This window comes from Sphaerodactylus townsendi, linkage group LG03, assembly GCF_021028975.2.
Source record: "Sphaerodactylus townsendi isolate TG3544 linkage group LG03, MPM_Stown_v2.3, whole genome shotgun sequence".
NCBI lineage: Eukaryota > Metazoa > Chordata > Lepidosauria > Squamata > Sphaerodactylidae > Sphaerodactylus > Sphaerodactylus townsendi.
In genome coordinates this window covers 82,172,084-82,191,477 of record NC_059427.1, presented here as the reverse complement: position 1 = coordinate 82,191,477, position 19,394 = coordinate 82,172,084, and the positions used below count along the sequence as shown (strand labels likewise).

The 19,394-nt window shown below is 39.3% G+C and overlaps 1 protein-coding gene across 4 annotated transcripts in view; it reads right to left on the bottom strand.

Annotated features, from left to right (window-relative positions):
• Positions 1-15,131: 15,131 nt before the first annotated feature.
• Positions 15,132-19,394, bottom strand: part of FLT4 (fms related receptor tyrosine kinase 4) — a 119,237-nt gene continuing 114,974 nt past the window's right edge. For 3 of the 4 annotated variants that reach the window (XM_048491091.1, XM_048491094.1, XM_048491092.1), the window contains one exon: positions 15,132-18,260. In XM_048491091.1, the coding sequence (XP_048347048.1) occupies positions 18,041-18,260 (220 nt within the window). In that variant the 3' untranslated portion in view covers positions 15,132-18,040. The remainder of the gene's footprint in view (positions 18,261-19,394) is intronic. The other variant, XM_048491093.1, reaches the window with a different exon arrangement.

The window sequence follows — 19,394 nt, the reverse complement described above, 5'->3', positions numbered from 1 at the left end:
GTTTTCTTAAAAAAAATATAATATACGTTTATTTAATCTTTTCAATCATTGCAATAAACTTATTCAATTCAATCTTTTAAATCGGTATAGTAAACTCATTAAATTCTATACAATCAAATCAGTATATCTTAATGTACAGTATGTAGAGTTAGTAATATATAAATTATATATATATAAATATATAAATTATAATTGCATTAGCGTGAACGGAATTGAAACGAAGGAAAACAAAAGGAGTTACCTTGCCATTAAAATAGTACACTAAGTCCTATATATTAAATCCAATATTCCATAAAATAAATACTTTGTAAGTGTCGACAACATTTTGCAAACCAATTATATTCCCCTATTTATTTAAATATTTATTAACAAGTCCCAGTTTTTATTAATTTTTTCGGGATTGTTTTTTATTTTCCAAGGCACTATGTCAATAGATATGGATGTTATTTTCTTTTCCCATTCTTCCAGTTTTGGTATGTCACTTGATTTCAGAGGCGTAGCTGGACGGGCGCACTCTGGATTTTTTGCGCCCCCCCCCCATGGCGCCCACTCCCACTTACTTTAGAAAACCGAGCAGGCTGGAGAACAGGCCTTCCTGTTCTGGTGGGAACTACATTTACCAGGTGGGAAATGTAGTTCCCACCAGAACAGAAAGGTCTGTTCTGCAGCCTGCTCGGTTTCCTAAAGTAAGTGTGGGGGGGGCGCTGCAGGGGGGCCGCAGTGGGGGGGAATCACACTGCCCCCCCCCGCGGCACCGTCCGCCCCACTTCTACTTACTTTAGAAAACCGAGCAGGCTGCAGAACTGGCCTTCCTGTTCTGGTGGGAACTACATTTCCCACGGTCTCCTGGGAAATGTAGTTCCCACCAGAATAGGAAGGTCTGTTCTGCAGCCTGCTCAGTTTCCTAAAGTAAGTGTGGGGGGGCGCCGCAGGGGGAATGCTGTGGGAGGGAATCGTGTGCGCCCTCAGTAGCGCTCTCATTTACTTTTAGAAATGGCAGGTTGCAGAACAGACCTTCCTATTCTGGTGGGAACTACATTTCCCTCCTGGGAAATGTAGTTCCCACCAGAACAGGAAGGCCTGTTCTCCAGCCTGCTCGGTTTTCTAAAGTAAGTGTGTGGGGGGCACTGTGGGCAGGGGCACCGTGGGGGTGGGGGAAAGGGGGAGGGGCTAGGAGAATTTTGATTTCCCACATGACCCAAACTGCACCAGTAATGCTATACTCTCTTATCCCCTGGGAGCTTCGCCACTGCTTGATTTCCATATGTTTGCGATCTCTATTTTTGCAATTGTTACTAAATAGAGAAATAAGTTAATGTTATTAATTATTACTTTGTTACTTGACATCCCCAGAAGAATAGTTTCCGGACATCTTTCTATTTTTGTATGAAATATTTTATCTAGAATGTCAGTTATCTTATTCCAAAAGGTTCGTATTTGACGGCATTCCTACCACATGTGGATGAAGGAGCCCACTTTCTTTTTTCATTTCCAACATTTATTTTCATCTGTTTTGTTAAATTTGGCTAGTTTAACAGGGGTGTAGTACCATCTATGGAATATTTTTATAAAATTTTCCTTTAAATAAATAGCTAGGGTGAATTTGTTATGTCTTTCCCAGCACTTGTTCCATTCTTCTAGTAATATTGGCCGTTTAATATCTGTGGCCCACTTTATCATTACTTCCTTTACTGTTTCGTGTTCCGTTTTGTATCCTTGTAATGAAATTTTATACATTTCATTTATCAGTTTTGTGTCATTTTTGCATAGCATTTCTTCAAATTCATTAGTATTCCAATTGAAGTCTTCTACTTTTAAACCTTTTGTAAATTCTTCCTCTTACTTTTTGTAGGTATCCCAATTGTTAAGAATACCGTTGTTTTGTAATTTTGTTAGATCCTTCATTAACGTGTTACCATTTGAATGTCGGAGTAAATCTCTGTAATTAGGCCAGTTTTCTTTTTCTAGGAAGTCTTCAATTTGTAACAATTCTGCCCTAGATAACCTTAACGGTGTTTTATTGTAAAATCTGTTTTTGTATTTCACCCATGTTTTGTATATTGATTTTCTGATTATGTGTCTATTTAGTGGTGTATTTATTTTTTGTTCTTTTGGCCAAAGGTCAGCATGCTATCCTTTGCTTAGATCTATTTTTTCCAAATTCAATAATTTATTTTCTTCTAAAGTTATCCAGTCTTTGTGGCAGCCTTGTGATGTGGCAGCCTCATGATATCCAAATCAATATGGCAACCTCGTGATGTGTGTGGAGATCTGAGAAGCCCAAACCTCCTCTTAATTTAACATCAGTTAAATTTGTCTAATTTATCCTTGCCTTTTTGTTGTCCCATAAAAATTTCAATAGGTCCTTTTTCTAATTATTTATTGAGTTGACACATAAGATCATTGGTAGATTCTGAAATAAATATATTAATTTGGGTAGGATGGCACTTTTGATAATATTTATTCTTCCCATGAAGGATAGTTGTAGAGGGTGCCATCGTTCTAGGTGTTTTTAAATCTCGTTCCAGAGTTTCCCATAATTATTGGTGAATAGAGAAGTAGTTTTCCCCCAACTGAATACCTAAATATTTAACTTGTTTAACTATCTTGAATCCTGATCATGTCTTTAATTGATTTTGTTTGTGAATATCCATGTTAAGGGCTAGTACCTTAGTTTTATTTTAAAGCTTCAACCCCACCCCAAATTTTTGTAATTTTTGTTTGGCTAGTTGTATTTTATTGATTGGATCATCTACAAATAGAACTATATCATCAGCGTAAGCTTTATATGTGAAGTTGTAGTTTTTAATTTAATTCCTATCCAGTTGGTATCTTCTGTTATATCTCTTAAAAGAACTTCCAATTGTAGGATAAATAACAAGGGGAAAAGAGAACAGCCTTGTCTTGTACCTTTTTGTAATTTAAATTTTTCAATTCTATATTGTTTATTATTATTGAGTATATTGCCCTGATGGCTTTCCCAAATTCTCCTTTGATTCCTAGTGTTCCTAAGGTCTATTTGATAAACTGCCAATTAATGCTGTCAAAAACCTTCTCCGTATCTAAGAATATTATAACTACTTTAGTTGCTTTTCTGTTTCTAGGATGTTGATAACCATTCTAATGTTGTTTTTTGTCTGATGCCCAGGTAAGAAGCCCGTTTGATCTTGCCCAACAAAAACTTTTAAGAAATCTTTCATTCTTTTAGTTAAAATACTTGTAAAATTTTTGTAGTTGACATTTAAGAGAGATATAGGTCTAAATTTTCTGATTTTTCTTTCGGCATCAGTGTGATTCTTGCCTTTTGCCATGAGTTTGGTATTTGTCCTCCCTCATATATATTATGGAATATTCTTTCTAGTCTAGGAGTTGTAGTTTTGATCTTTTTAAAATAATAGATGTTAGCCCATCCGTTTGTTACATTTAAGACTCTGAATTGTTTTTTCTGTTTCTTCATTTGAAATATGTTTGTTTAAATTCAATAATGATGATTTTCCTATTTTTGGTAAATTCTTTTCCCCAAAATAGTTTTCTAATTTCTCTATATCATCTTTTTCATTTTTGTTTTAAAGATTCGAATAATATATAATAAAAGCTTTTTCAATCTCATCTCTTTCCACCAAAACTTTCCCTTTCATTTTAATTTTTGTTATAATTTTCCAATCTTTTTCTGCTTTAATTCTTGTTGTTAACTATCTTCCTGGTTTGTTTGCCCATTCAAATTCTTTTTGTATTAGAAATTGTAGTCTATTCCAGACTTCTGTTGTTAGTTTCTGATCTAGTTTGGATTTTAATTGAATAATTTTGTCCTTTATCTTTTTATTTGTTCTTTTAAAAAAATTATCTGGTCTTTAAAAAAAAATCTGCTAATTGCCCAATTTCTGAAGTTATTTTTTCAATTTCCTCTTCTTGCTTTCTCTCATATGGCATTTCTTGTTCAATCAGAAATCCTTTGCTGGTTCCCATATATGATTAGCATCCTGTGTTGATGTTTCATTTATATTGAAAAATTCATGTTTGTTTTCTGATTCAGGGATTTATTCATGAGGACCAAAACATAAAGCTCCTTTTTTTTACGCTGAGGTATGACATTCCTCTTAGCATTGAAGAAATAAGTACTGTATGGGCTGTGTATATGGAAGGAGAGAATAAGAAATTGAAATGTGGACTAGCCCATTAAAAGGACTCCATTTGTTGAATTTCACTAATATGGTGTACAGAGGAGAGTAGAGGGTTTGATTATGAAAATAAACTTCAAATCCCTACTCTGCTGTGATAGTCATCTGGTTGTCTATGGGCAAATTGGTGCTTCTCAGACTAGCCCACTTCAAAGCATTATAGTGAAGATACAATAACATTACATGTATAAACTCTTTTGAGGAAGTGTAGAATACAAATATACAATATCAGCATGTATCAAAATGGTGAAACAGCCATAGTTTTGTTCAAGTATAATGAACATCACATCATATGCTTTGTGAAACCGCCTTAAAGTTTTGTCCATGTTCCAATAAATTAAAGTTACTGAAATTACACAAAGTTCTATAAGAAATCCTCCAATTTATTTCATGAGTATTATTTTGAGCTTTTGATGAGGAAAGTATCTGAATTTTGAAAGCAGTTTTCTTTCTGTTTTCACAAAGGTAAAAACCTTGTTTTTTTGCTAGCAGTAGTGGAAAGTTTAAAATATATGATTGATTTAACTTTAAGCCATCTGGTTAAATGTTTCCATTTTTGGCAGCTGATTTGGTTGTGATATACTTGATGATGATCTCTATTGCAAGCAAGATAACAGAAAAGCATCATATCTCTGGTTTCATTTTCCTTTAAAGAAGACCAAATCCTGTCCTCTGTATGCTTCTGTGCATTGTGTGTTCTTAGGAGAGCAGACATTAATCCATAGAGCCCATTGAAGGCAGGGAACTTGTGGATTTGTAAAACCCTCAGAGATATCGTTTATGAAAAGCTCTATAGAAATGTCAATACAATACAGGAAATGTTTTTGAAGCAGTAGCTGAATGTTCTGTTTCCACATCATATGTCCCCTCTCCCCCACAGCTTGGGAAATGCTGGGTGATGAACCACAATGATTTCACTAATGGCCTCTAAGCATTCTGCAAAACTCTTCCTCTTTTAACCAAGGGAGAGAACTGTGTAGCAACCAAATTACAAATATTCACATTTCAGTGGTGTCCTTTACAGGAGTTGTCTGCAACTGTGTCACACTGTACCTAAAATAGTGACAGGACCTTAGTTTTATGGGCTGATTGCTTGACAACATTTTAAGTCAAATATATACTGTGGCATTGAAAATTGTCTTGGAAATTGGAATAATCTCTGTTCTGTCACAGGAATAAACAGAGGGCTGTAGAAAACACAGCCTAGGAACAACTTTACAACACTCATTCTAGAAGTACATTTAGCTCACTTGCATTTGCCTTAGTTGTGCAGATAAATAAAGCAGTGCCCTATTTACCAAGAGTGAGCAGTAGCCTATGAATTACCTTGTCCCTAAGGGACGTCTATATGATGACTACCCATGCCAGAACAGGGTTTGCCATGTGGATCTTTCTGACTGTGAGGAAGATGTCAAAATCAATGCCAAATGTTGGGGGGAAGAAATGTCTGAAAGGTACAAAAACAAGCTGCAATAGTGGCTGGGGTCAGTCTTCACATTTCCCTATTCCATTCCTCTGCTGTATTGCTGTGCTGCTCCCTGATGGGTGTAGGGTTGCAATCCTCCAGGTGGCACCTGGAAATATCCTGATGTTATAGTTGCTCTCCAGATGACCAAGAAAATGGCTGCTTTAGAGGCTGGATTCTATGGCATTACGTACTGCTGAGGTCCATCCCCTTCCCAAACCCTGCCTTCCTCAGGCTCCATCTCCCAAGTCTCCAGTTATTTCACAACCCAGAGCTGGCAGTTCTAGATGGGTGTCCCTGACTGAGGTTGGGATAGTCCTACCATCTCAATTTTATCTTTCACACAGAAATATATACATTCATTAGTTCAATCTTTTCTGTCCTTGGTCTGACACAGATCTTGTCCTTGTTCTGACACAGATCCCGTGAACGTACGAGAGACTTCAAAATCCAAGGAGAAATGGCACATGAGGAGATGTCCTGAGCACCATAACTTACATGCTAATTAAATAAAACATGCCTTACTGTTCTGTGTCTCCTCACCCTGAGTTGTATAATATGTTGCTGTGGAGAAATTTCTCAGTGGAATTGCTGTGAATAATATCTCCTGATCAAGAAAAGGTTTATTGACAGTTTGGTTGTACTATAAAATCCCACAATTTTAGTGGAATTCACAGTATTCAATTTTTACAGTGCTGAGTGGAAGACAAGGCAGTAAAGATTTGAACAGAATACCACTTTATTAAATGGGTAAATAAATGCCCTTGATAGCCTTTGTTATTGAGATGGGTGTCAACAGCCAGGCCACAATCAGTGCACAAAAACTGCCGCTGTTTCTGTATACAGATATTTCCACATATAACCTGTCCAGAGAAAAGAGCGCTTAGTTTATAAATATCTATAGGGCACAACAAAAGATGATAAAAGTCACTAGAAGAGACTGCATTTGGGTCACTGGGATCTTCTACTGGATAATTGGCTAAACCATTAGCAGTTTTTTGAGGATGTAGATGTTCTCCAGTGTTTCATGTCCCATACTTCCATCCTGCCAAACAGAAAACTCCAAAACCATCTGTACAATCGGTTTTCTTTTGGTTGAGAGAGCTGTATTATGAGGAAGTTTTTGTAGTAAACTGCTTGTCTGCAAATGCCCAAGGTGGGTAGGCAGTAAGTCAGTCCAAGGCCAAAGTCATAATCTCCTTGGACCCCCCTACAGCTCAAAATGGCTGCTTTTGTAGTTAACAACCTTCTGTCTTCTGTTCAAAACTGTTTTCTTTCTCTGACTTCAAAATGAAAAGAGCTCTTCTAAAAACACTCTTGGCATTCCTGCCTTTGACGGGGTGGGGGAAACAGAGTCACAGCATCCTTCTATCGTATAGGCAGCCATAGCTTTAGGCACTGATGATGAGTTTAGATAAAAACTCTCATGACTGGCATTAGGGACCATTAAAAACATTTATTGTTCCCCATCAACTAGCAAACAATACAAGAACCCAGAAAGAGAAAACGATCTTCCCATTAAGCACAACAGAATGTTGTATTATGTATTATTTCTTAGATTGTCGTTTTGGTTTGCAGTGTTCTGCACCATGCCATGTACATCGAAGGTGATATATGTATGTATCTTGTAGTCTAATAGAGAAGTCAGACAAATGTTTAGATACTTAAATCTGGTGGCTGGAGCCAAGGACGTAGGTAAGGCAGGGGTTCTTGGGTTCAACCCCCCCCCATTACATGTCTGAAGCATTTTTAAATGTTTTTTGCTTTTGGCCTGCAGGGGGCACAGTTTTTAGGCTAGCAACACCAACATTTTAGGGATATGTTGGGAGACTCTCCTGATGATACCACACAGGTTTGGTGAGGTTTGGTTCATGGGGTCCAAAGTTATGGTCTCCCAAAGGGGGTACCCCATCCCCCATTGTTTCCAATGGGATATAATGGAGATGGGGGCTACATCTTTGAGGGTCCACAACTTTGGACCCCCTGAACCAAACTTTACCAAACCTGGGTGGTATCATCAGGAGAGTTTCCTAAAGAACTCCTGAAAGTTTGGTGCTGCTAGCTTAACAAGTGCACCCCTGACATCAAGCACCCCCCAAATTTCCCCAGATTCTCCTTTTAAATCCACCCCCTTTGGCATGGATTTAAAGGGAGAATCTGAGGTCCCCAGTTTAAACATTGAAAGTGATGCTGTTTCAGGGTGGGGGATAATCCACCCCCAAACAGCATCACTTTCAATGTTGTTTTAACTGGAGACCCCAGATTCTCTCTTTAAGGTGGATTTAAAAGGAGAATCTGGGCTCCCTAGTTTAAACACCATTTAAAGTGATGTTGTTTGGGGGTGGATTCCAGCATCACAGCGGCTGCACATGGGGTGGGTGGGCAGGTGCAAAACTCAGACTTTGCACCGGGCTCCATTTTCCCTAGCTATGTCTCTGCCCAGAGGGGAGGGCAGAAGGGACTGCCAGCTGGGAGCCCAGCCAGTGGGGGGCAGGGGGGTGGAGGGGCAGGGGTCTGAATGGACAAAGAGGAATAGGAATATACCCTCCCATTGGGATTACAGTGGGAAATTAAACACATATTAGCCCAACAGCAGTTCCTTTTCTCAGGACAAAGAAAGTGACCCGCTTGACCCTCTAATTCTTAAAGGCTCCTGTCACTAGAAAGGGAAGGCAGACCCCAGTCTCTTGGATCCAGTTTCTTCTGTGATGTTCTGCTTCACCTGTCTCTCTTCTTTCCCCCCATGTACAGCTTTTATTTCCATTCAAACCCTTTCATCCAAATATGTCTCTAAGGGGATTTATACTTAATCATCTTTTTTCTAGCTTGCATGAGCTCAAATTCTCTCTGTCTCATCCTTGGTATTATTTTCACTGGAAGAACACAGTTGCTGCGAAATGCCTTGATATCAGAAGGCTAGAACATTTGGCACAAGCAGAAATGACTGTATCACATTATCTCTGCATTATAATCCCCAAATAGATCTGTCCAATGAGAAATTCCTCAGGAAGTCCAAATGTCCATCTTTGAAGTGAAAGACGAAGGAAAAAAGGAGCAGCCGAGAAGCTTCACTTATTCACACCCAACCTGGTCAGACAGGAAATTCACAGGAGGATAAAACTGCCTTTAGTTCCTGTCCGTTACTAAAATTGTAGTTCATATACTTCCCAATCACTCAAAATTTAAGAGATCTCTTTTGAGCATCCATGGTTTTGCTATTCTAACCATCCTGGTTGTGAGTAAAGAAAGCAGTTTAAAATGTTTTAAAATCTTTCAGCCCATGGGGGCAAACCAGCTAGCACAACTTTTCTAGTGGCTTTCCATTTTTCTTGCGTGTCAGAAATCATCACATTTTCCTTGATGTTGTTACAGTTTCCCAGGCGAACAACCTTCTGCTCTTTTCTGCGAGAACTAATTTCTTCCTCTCCCAGTACAAGAAACCTACATTTCATAATGACCCATATTTTACAAAATAAAGCTGAAACATTAGTGTGCCTGCCTCCTCTACTATCTGTGCTATGTCTCAGTATCAGCAGCATCTATGATGCATAGCTCATTCTTCTTATGTTTAGAGCCCTGTCCCCTTTCTAAACCCCCATGTTATTTAAAAAAAACCTGTGTAGCCCAGTTTATTATGGTTATATTTGAGAAAATATGGAAGCAGTGTTGCTTCTGATTTTTGCACAAGAGATAGGAAAAAAGAAATGGCAAGACAACTCTGAACAAGATTCCCACTCATGGTCAGTTAACTCTTATGGAGTGAACTCCTTATGCGTCATCATACTTTTTCTCCTGTCTTGCTTTTCTTCTTACTTTCTTTATCCTTCTCTTCATATCAGCAGCAAAAAAGGAGCACTGGCAGAAGATCTGAGTGATATTATTTTGGGATTGCCTCTTCTGTTTGCTCGGTGAAATTGCTTGTGGAGTAAATTAGGCCATGGGAAGGGAAGTAGCAAGAGGAAAGCAAGTGCCTGCCTCCTCATAGTAGGCTGGTATCTGGTTCTCATCATTTGCTGCAAGCCATCTTGCTGCAACTATAACAAAATGCCCAGCAGCTCAATAGCCCAGTGTAAATCAGAACACACAAATCCCTTGTAATGCAGACAGCATCACAAAAACATTTTTTTGCAGGTGTTTATATTTTCAAAGGGAAAGACTTCACTTGTTTCTGCTGCCTCAGCCCTCTGCTGTCATCAGAGATTTGAGTTGCGCCCATGCTCTTCCTTATATCCTTGGGAAAACTGCAAACTGCAGACAAACTTTGAGCTTTTACATCATGCCCTTTGTATTCTCCCTCTTCTTCCTCTTGTGTTTACCTTCCAGCCTCATGAAGACTTCTGGGGAACTTAAAAACTTATGCTTATTATTTTGTGATATTTTGACTTGTCCTAATTTTAAAAAATCCATTACTGTTGTTGTTTTTTCATAGACTAAGACGAATGCATGTATTTTTGCTAAAATGGACAAGAAGTTCATAGTATAGCTAAAGGCAAATTCTTCCACCTGGATATGTATTAGGTCCTTCAGATCTTTGTGCTTTTATAACATTATATTCCTATACACTTGGCAAAAATTTTAAGAGTTAAAAATATTTTTAAAATGATAGAAAAACTTGAGCTACCTACTAAAGAAAGCAAGTGGATTCTCCAGAGATGTGTTGATCTCTGGTCCCTGACACTCTCCTATTTTCAACTGATAATCTGAAGTCAGGTTTTTCAGAATCACACATTTACTCACTTATGTTAATATAATTTCTCTGACTGTTTAGAGACCACATAACTGAATGAAACATTGCCACTGACATTAATGAGGCTGTGGTTTTCATGAAGTGCAAACTATATTTAGTCAGATGCTGTTTCATTGGACAGATACGCCTTCTATGTTTTGAATGAAATGTTTACCCTGGAGCTGCCCATTTCTGCAAGCATGTTGGAGCCAGCTTTACGCCAGCACAATATTGATGGGCTGATATGTCAACATATGTGCATATTACGACAACGTGCAGCTTAGTTGTTATCTTAAACAGTTTACAGACTGCTGTTAGGATTGTACAATAAGTACATTTAAACATATTGGACTAATATTTAGGTTTGTTCTGTTTCAAGTTGACTGCCAGTCCCGCTCCCTTCCCCCGTATTGTCAAAATTTTGCATGTAGCAGGGCGAGCTCTTAGTTGGAACTTTTGTGACAGCAAGGAACACTGTCAGCTTTGTGTTCTTTGTTACAAAATTTCTTACTCATAGCCTGCCCTGCCAATTGTGCAAAAGTTAACATTGGAGTTGCAACATAATCTAAAAACAGCAGAATATTTCCTGTATTCTTGGGGAAAACCAAGGCCAGAGTGAACGCGTGCCTCAAGATGTGAAAACTGATTAGCGGAGCTCATGGACAAGTAATGTTAACTGGCAAATAGAAGCCACAAGGACATTCCCCCCAAAAGGCTTGGGGGTCTGTGATCATTAGTATAGTTGAATTATTTGCGGTACTAGGGGCTTTTATGATTGCAGCATAGTAAAGAACATCTCCTCGGCATGAATATGTGGATACATATATCTGGTTTCCTCACAGGAGCAGAATGTACCCCTTTCCCTTTTTAGATTGTGAAATTAAAACAGGAAGAAACTTGCCAAAAGAGATGGCTATACTAATATCTTGCAACTCTATAAATAGTTCAGTCTCCTTCCTTTCTGAGGTGAATTGGAGCTTGAGAAAAGGTTTTCAATTTTTGAGAGCCAACTCCAATCACTTTACATCACCTCACCCCGCCCCACAGGAGACTGTGAATACATTTTTGCTGAATGAAGAAAGTTAGAACTACAACAGAGAATAACTAACCTCTGAAAAGGTATAAACCAACAGCTCCAAATCATCTTCAAGGGCTGGGGTGAATTCCAAGCTGGTGGGGAGGAGTGTTTTGTGGCAGATCTAATTAAGAGTCTTGCATGGACCTTTCCTTGGTTTAAAAAATGCTATCTCTTACTGTGCTAACATCCATATACTTGACAGGGATATTTTATTTTATTGAATTCACCTTTGAACATCTACGTTGACGAAGAGTTCTGAGCAATTCAAAACTTGCTCCCAGTATTTTAAATGTTAGCCAAATATAGGTTACTTTCTTATTTACTCAGCAAGAAGTGAACACATTTCTATATGTTCAGGCACTGAAATAGTGGTATCACAGAAACTTCACCACAGATTTATCCTGCAGTACTGCCGCAGTCACACTTAAACGTTGTGGGCTACAATAAAGAGCATGCATATGTATGTTTTCTCAGACTATGATGAGACTCACTCCCAGGTAAGGGATCAAAGAATATAATGCCTAATAAAGGTCTTTGAACTTGAATATAAAGATTAGACAGCTGCGTAAAAATGAAATAAATTCCATGTGTTTAAAAGTTGTGACAATCTATTTCAAGCCAGCGGGGCAACAGAGGAATTTCACTCAGGCTTTTAATGGCACAGTATTATGAATGTGAACCACTGAGTGAACAGATACAAAGATAGCATGGTTATCTTGTGGAAGAAACTAGTTGCATATGGACTAGCATTTGTTTAGGTAGCAGCTGAATATTAGCCAAGCAAGTTTGATTTACACACTTATGGTGAAACCTACATACAATCACTTTATCCACTTTGTAGGATTGCACTACAAACAGCAGCAATACCTAATGCAACTACAGTTCTGGCATTTACATTAAGGAGAAAGTGCACTGTTGGGCTGTGCTATGAACAGATGTATTATTTTGCAGAGTGACTCAAACTGGGACAGTGACAACATACCCTGTTTCCCCGAAAATAAGACCTGTCCCAAAAATAAGCCCTAGCATGATTTTTTGGGATTTTTGGAGGATGCTTGACATATAAGCCCTACTCCAAATATAAGCCTTAGTTACAGATTCCCCAGTGCAGCTGATCTGGTCACGAAGGGGGCACAAAATCATAGAAAAAAAAACAAGACATCCCCTGAAAATAAGCCCTAACACATCTTTTGGAGCAAAAATTAATATAAGACCCTGTCTTATTTTCGGGGAAACACGGTAGCTTGGATTTTGGTGTTAGTCTCCTGGAAGTCTGAGGGTGGGGGAACAATGCGAAGTATAAGATGGCATTTCAAAAGATGGTATACATTTATAGGTTATACTGCTTTTAAGAAAGGGAATTTTTTTTAGTGAATAGACTGTATTTTGCATGTCCTGTATTTACTTTTTCTTTCACTTTGAATTCTCTAAATCCTTTCTGCAAACTAATATTTGCAGTCTTTAGAGCAGTTGTGCTTCGCCAGCCCCAAAATGGTTTTAACTGAATGGATGTTATGATATTGTATAATTTTATGTTGTTCACCGCTCTGAGCCCCTCGGGGGAGGGAAGTCTAGAAATTCAAAATATAAATAAAATATAAAATAGTAACAGGAAAAAGTGGGTAGGAAGCAAGCCCTCTCCTTAGGAGACAGTGACTCTGCAAATCTGTGGGTGTAGGTACTTTGAGTTTTAGTGAGGCAGGATGCTGTTTACAGAGCACAGCTAGCAGGGTGTACCAGCCACTTAATCCATCAAGTAAGTCAAAGAAAGAAACAGGCAAGAAGTGCCAGTTGTGCAAGTAGGGAGAAGTGAAAGTTAAATGCAGTTGCATTCAGAGCAAGAATAATCAGCAAATGCCAGCCCAGTGGATTTCAAGACTGTGTTCCTGGCTTCTGTGGAAGCTTATTAAGGTTCAGTAAATCAGTAATGACAATCAATAATTATCCTCAGGAATAGCTACAGGCCTGACCAGTGTCATGTGTGAATTGTGTTCACTTTATAAGCAAACCTCTGAAACTTCTGCAAACAATGCATCTGGGTTGTATGACAGATGTGCCGGGGTATAGCTTTATAAAATGGTGCCTGGGGCTAACCCTGAGTGCCACCCCCCCCCCGAGCTGTGCCCCGCTGACCCTGCTCACAAGTTCCATGTGGAGTTTGGGAGCGGAGTGAGCCCTGCTCACTGATGTTCAACTGCATCCCATCCACCAGGATGCAGTTGTGAGGGGGGGGGGGTGCAGCTCTGTAATGTGTCCCCAAGGAAGTGGCACCCAGGGCTCTAGGCCCCCCACTACATTGCTGCAGAAGTGTGAGGGTTTTTTTGACAGTTATTTATTTGGTACACAGCCTCATCCAGCAGCTTAAAGAATTTGAAAACACAATTAAAATCAACAAGATGAGTTGGTGGCAAAATAATTCCCTAAAGGCAGAACATTTGAAACCTGTGACATTAGCCAATGCAATTATTTGAGAACTTCTCAGTGTGGAAAACATGCTTATTTTATCTGCTGCCCACACTGAAGTTCCTTCCTGCTGTTGAAAAAGGAGCTGCTGTTACTTCATCATGCAACAGGCAAGAACTCAACATATTCTGAATTTGGAGATATTTTTGGTGGCTAATTCAGCAGAATGCTTCTCTGTGAAACCAATAATTGGCTGTTTAAAAAAACCCTGTTCACAATGATTGGAAAATTTATAACAGTACATAAATTTAATGAAATGAGAGACATTGTTTTTCATTATGAATCACAGGCAATGCCCTGTACCTTTTTAAAAAGTGGCTTTTCAAAAACACTTGTTTAAACATGTACCGGGGTCTGTATAGTTTGCTACTAACTGGTAAATATTTATCACGTGATGTGAAACTGTTGAGTATGGAGCATAACAATGAACAGGTGCTTGGTAGCAGCAGCAGCAGAAGGCCATTGCTTTCACATCCTGCATGTGAGCTCCCAAAGGCATCTGGTGGGCCACTGCGAATAGCAGAGTGCTAGGCTAGATGTGCTGGACTAGATGGACTCTGGTCTGATCCAGCGGGCTCTTTCTTATGTTCTTAACAGAGGGGTTTAAACATAAGCCATCATAGTGAAGGAGAACTGCTGGTTTAGAGCTGCAAAACATGATAACTAAAGTGAAAGTCATCGCTGACTTTAAACTAGGACTTTGGCTCTTCAGAGATTATTATCAAGAGATGTTTTATACATGGCATTTTAATGAATGCGTTAGATGGTCCCACGGTGTATAATTTAATTTGAGAAGCAGATTCTTACCTTTCTCCTACTGCAGGTACACTCTGGGCAGAACAGCAGAAAGATATGATTAACTCTACAAAATATACAGGACATTACTTCTTTCAAAATGCTCCTGGGGTTTCTGGAGCTGCAGTTTACAACTTTTTTGATCTAGATAACAACTACATTAAAGACCAATTGAAACCAATTGTTTTGTAGTATAGACACATAATAGATGGCAACAGAATGCTCACTACTGTCCCTTAAAATTTTGTTAAAGTGAAAACTGGAGGTAACTGGGTCTGTTGTAGCCTGATCTTTTAATCTCTTTGGAGTAACACAAGATGGAACACTGATCTAAGGAGCTTTGGGGGATGTGTGTGTCTTTGCTTCCATTTCTGAAGCTCTCAGTCAAATTAATGTGACTCCACTAACAGAAATGAGGAAGGAAAATCTTCTGAAGAACTATATTTTTCGTTGTTGTCATGTACATGCTGATTCAGTTTCCAGTTTTTGACAGAAACAGTAAATTTTTAAAAATATAGATATATACATACATGTAGAAATAAGAGAACTTCATCCTCTTCAGACAGTAGAAGAAAACTTCATCAACTCCTATTAACTAACTAAACCCACAACTGTACACCTGTATGGATAAGAAATGCCATCAAAAGGGACAAAACAATGAGTGCAGTCATACAAGGTACAAATTGACACAGAAAAGGCATGGACAATGGCAAGTACAAATGTGTAAATGTACCAAGTCCTCTTATGGAGAAAAAAATATATATACTTTGGAAAACAAATATGCTCCATTAGGAAAAAAAAGAAACCCAAACTGTCAATTCTATACACGAACGCCTGGCCTGCAAGCAGAAATCCTTTGATGTGAAGGTACCATTCAGAGGGGAAACATCTGACATAGGAGCGTACAGGATTCTAGAGTCACAAGTTGATCTGAAGCTACTTCATAAAGCTTTCACAGATGTTCTTGTGAAGTTTTTTTTAGTGACCGTGACCCTCAGAACATAAGCAGGGAGAAAAAAATATATGGTACAGTGTTGTCAAGAGTGATAACATAACAATGTTCAAGTTGATTCTCTCTACACCTTCTGCCCTTGTATTCCAAAAAAGTCCACTGAAGCAACGTTTAGCAATTACAGATACCGGTAGGAGCAGAAACAGGGAGACAAACTGTGCTAAAGACTGATGACTGAGGTAGTGGGGCAAGTATGCACATAAATCTAAGGTATCTCCAAATTTCAGAATCAGAATAAATAATGCAAATTAGCTATTTCTGCATACATTAACTTTGGAATATCTTTCCTGGCTGACTGCAAAATTTAGAAGTTGCAAACAGAACTAATAATTGGAAACAACACAGAGGTTGGTAGGAACTGAGTAGGATAAGTAGATGGACAAACTTCTGGAGTTTTATCAAATTTTTCATTTCATCAGAAGGTCTCTTCTTAGTAATCATATGGTTAGTGGTTGATTTCTTTGCTTGAATTCATTCACTTCTGTCATGACAAGATACTATACTTTGCTGGGGGAACATGGGGTGATTATGTTGCCAAGGAAGTGGAAATGTACTGTTTATGATGAAATTGGGTTCAAGTCATGGCTACCAGCTTGTTGGAACACCAGAGAGCCAATATAAACTAGCCTTTTAGTTGAATCTACAGCTCAATCCAAATGGTGGGGGAATGGACTTTGGGAGTGGTGGAGGACTGTGCCAATACATTTGTCAACCTCTGCCGGCGTAAGGGCCACCCATGTGGTTGGAGGGAGCTAATGTATCACTGTCTGGCCATCCCACATCTTTGCAGTGGGCAAACCCAAAAGTGGATGCTGCTGCAGAGCTATGCTGCTACGGAGTTACACAGGCCGGGGCTTTCCCGGGGGTGGAGCCAACTTTAGTTGTTCTCCACTAATGTTCTAGTGAGAATGACACCCTCCGAGCTTGCAGACTTAGCCAGATTCAGTGGGAAGCCCTACAGCGGCTTCCCACTGAGGTGCAAGCAGCCCCAGAGTAGTTGTGACCTGCGGAGGCCCCTCCGCAGAGGCACTTCCATTTTCTTTCCCCACACTTATCTTCTCTCCCTGTGGGGGTCGAAGGGCAGCGGGGGTGTGCCTCCCTGTCCCTGCAGAGATGGGGGTATGGTATTGTAAGGAGAATGGGGGCGTCCCTCCCCATCCCTTCTCTCTGCAAGGAGAGAAGGTAAGTGTGGGGGAAAATAGAGGAGCCAAAAAACAGCGCCTCCAACCCGGTGCCATTTGCATGGCGCCAGCTGGGAAACGATGTTTTCCAAAAGCCCAGTGCAGGGGAAAAAGCATGGCGCTGCCTCAATGCAGAGGCGCTGCTCTGCCTTTGCCATGCCTGGCTGCCACAGCGCTCCTCCCCATCTGGATTGCATTTCTAAGCACATAAATGGACAAAGGTGTGTCCCTAGCCCTCTACATGTGTGAATGGGTTCTGTGTGTGTGTTTTAAATATGTGATCTACTACCTCAAGTTTTTATTGGTACAGCCCCCTCCCAAGACATCTGAACTTTGTCACATTCTGCCAAAGTTGGTGGACATTCTCTAATTCTTTCTGTAAACTGTAAAGTAGCTCTTCTATAAGTAAGTGATCATTGATGTGCTACTTCATTAACCAATCATTTGTCCTTACTTACTATGATACAAAGCAATTGTTCTGTCATTTTCTCCCACAATTAACAATTTAGAATAAATCTGTAGGACACAATAATACAGAGGAAAGTTCTAGTTATTTTGGGGCTTAACATAAATGAAACATGTAAGACTGTGCAAAAATGATGTATGTATAATTGTATATGTTCAGTGAGGCAGGACTAAACTAGAGTGGAAATACTGCAATTCCTCCATTTGCCAGATTCCATTCAATTGGTTCTATTTACCACTTCTGCTACTTGAGTTGAAATGAGAACCAAAACAAACAAATCCTATTGGGAAGAAACTCAGCTAAGACATATCTATTTTTATCTGACCTGAAATAAAGCTTATGAAAGTTGAATACGGAATGGTAGCTGCTGCATTCAAAGTAGACGTCCACCTGGTGGCAGAACACTTTACTTTCTTCCAGAGACATGCACACGGGGGTTATGATTAAACCATCGCACTATTAAGGATGTGTTTGTGCCAAATGCAAGAACTGGATCCCCTGCTGAAATGCTTGGCCTCCATCTTCATATCCAAGGCGCATTGCCATCTGTTCCTCAAGGTCCCCCATTGTGTTTTCTTCTAGGATAATGGAATGTGACTCAATAGAACAAGGGCAAAGCTGCAGCAGTCGTGAAAGGATAATATCTCTGCCTGGTGTCTCCTCAATCTGTTCCTCTTCAGTATTGGTCTGAAAAGAATGAAGCATGAAGGAGAGAGGGACTGGGCCCCTCAGTGGGTGGAGTGCAACTGCCTTCTTCAGATTGTTCTGACAGTTCTCCATATTCACTGTTGTAAAAAGTCTGACCTCTGAGCTGGGACTGATACGATGGCCGACACTGACCCCTCAGATCTGACTGATCCATGTTTGATTCTGCATTTTGACTGGATCCATTACTGCTGTTGAGGAAAAGGGAGAGGCAAGGAGTCAGCAAGAAATTTTCTAGTTGTCTCCGAGACAAGTGCCTTAGCACCAGAAAGCTTAAGACAAGCACTGATCACCTAGCAAGCTGGTAAAGTCCGGTAGATATGTAAAGTTACACAATAAAAAAAACAACTTTCAAGACAAACACCATTGTTCCAATGAGAGAGCAGAGAAACTGAAAAGGGATGAAAGACAATGGTTCATGGAAAAAAGTATATAAAGGTGCTAACCAGGACTTTATTTAACATCAAATACACTTCTTTGACAGATTAGGCCACATTTGTACAACACAGAGTTTCAATTTACCTCTATTAAGAACATTATTGTTTATAGTGATTGTCGTATCAGTCTCTGAACTATCAGCAAGGTGCCTCATGTTTACAACTGGGAATGATCTTCTTTCCATTTAACACACAAGAGTCTTTGAACAAAATGAAAGCCAGACTCTGTATAGCTACCTAAATACCAGCGTGGGGAGCCAGGGTGTCTTGGGATACTTGATCCTTCCTGGCCATCTCCACAGTTTCATCCAGGACCCCAGGGCCAGCAAAGACTTCAGACGCAGAGACGGGAAAGTATCTCTTCCTCCTCCTCCTCACTGGTATTTGCCACATTGTAGTTCCATTTCATAGAGCTACATGGGTGCCCCATGCCATAAGGTCATAGCAGATAGTGCTTCTGATGATAATGGCATGATTTGGCTAAAGCAATTTTAAGAACTCACTGATTTCCATGAAATAAATCTAAATATGTGCATTACTGAAATCATTAGGACTTCAAAATACTTAATTTTGTCCTATGAGAATAAAACAATACTTTTTGAAATAAACCAGGGCATTAGGGTGGGCAATAGTTGATGTTCCCCATCATCAGTAATACCACAAATGCTATTTAATTGTTCACTTATTTAAAATATTTACATCCTTCACTCTTAACATAAGTTCTCAAGGTATCTTTCAAAAACAAACAATAAAGTATGAATATAGGCAATCAGATAAGACTCGCATAAAAACAATTTAAACCAGTGAGAAACAAAATAGGAACTGTTAATAAATACAAGTCATAGAAAGAAATCACGATTGATTACTGGTAGAGGGCAAAAACAAAAA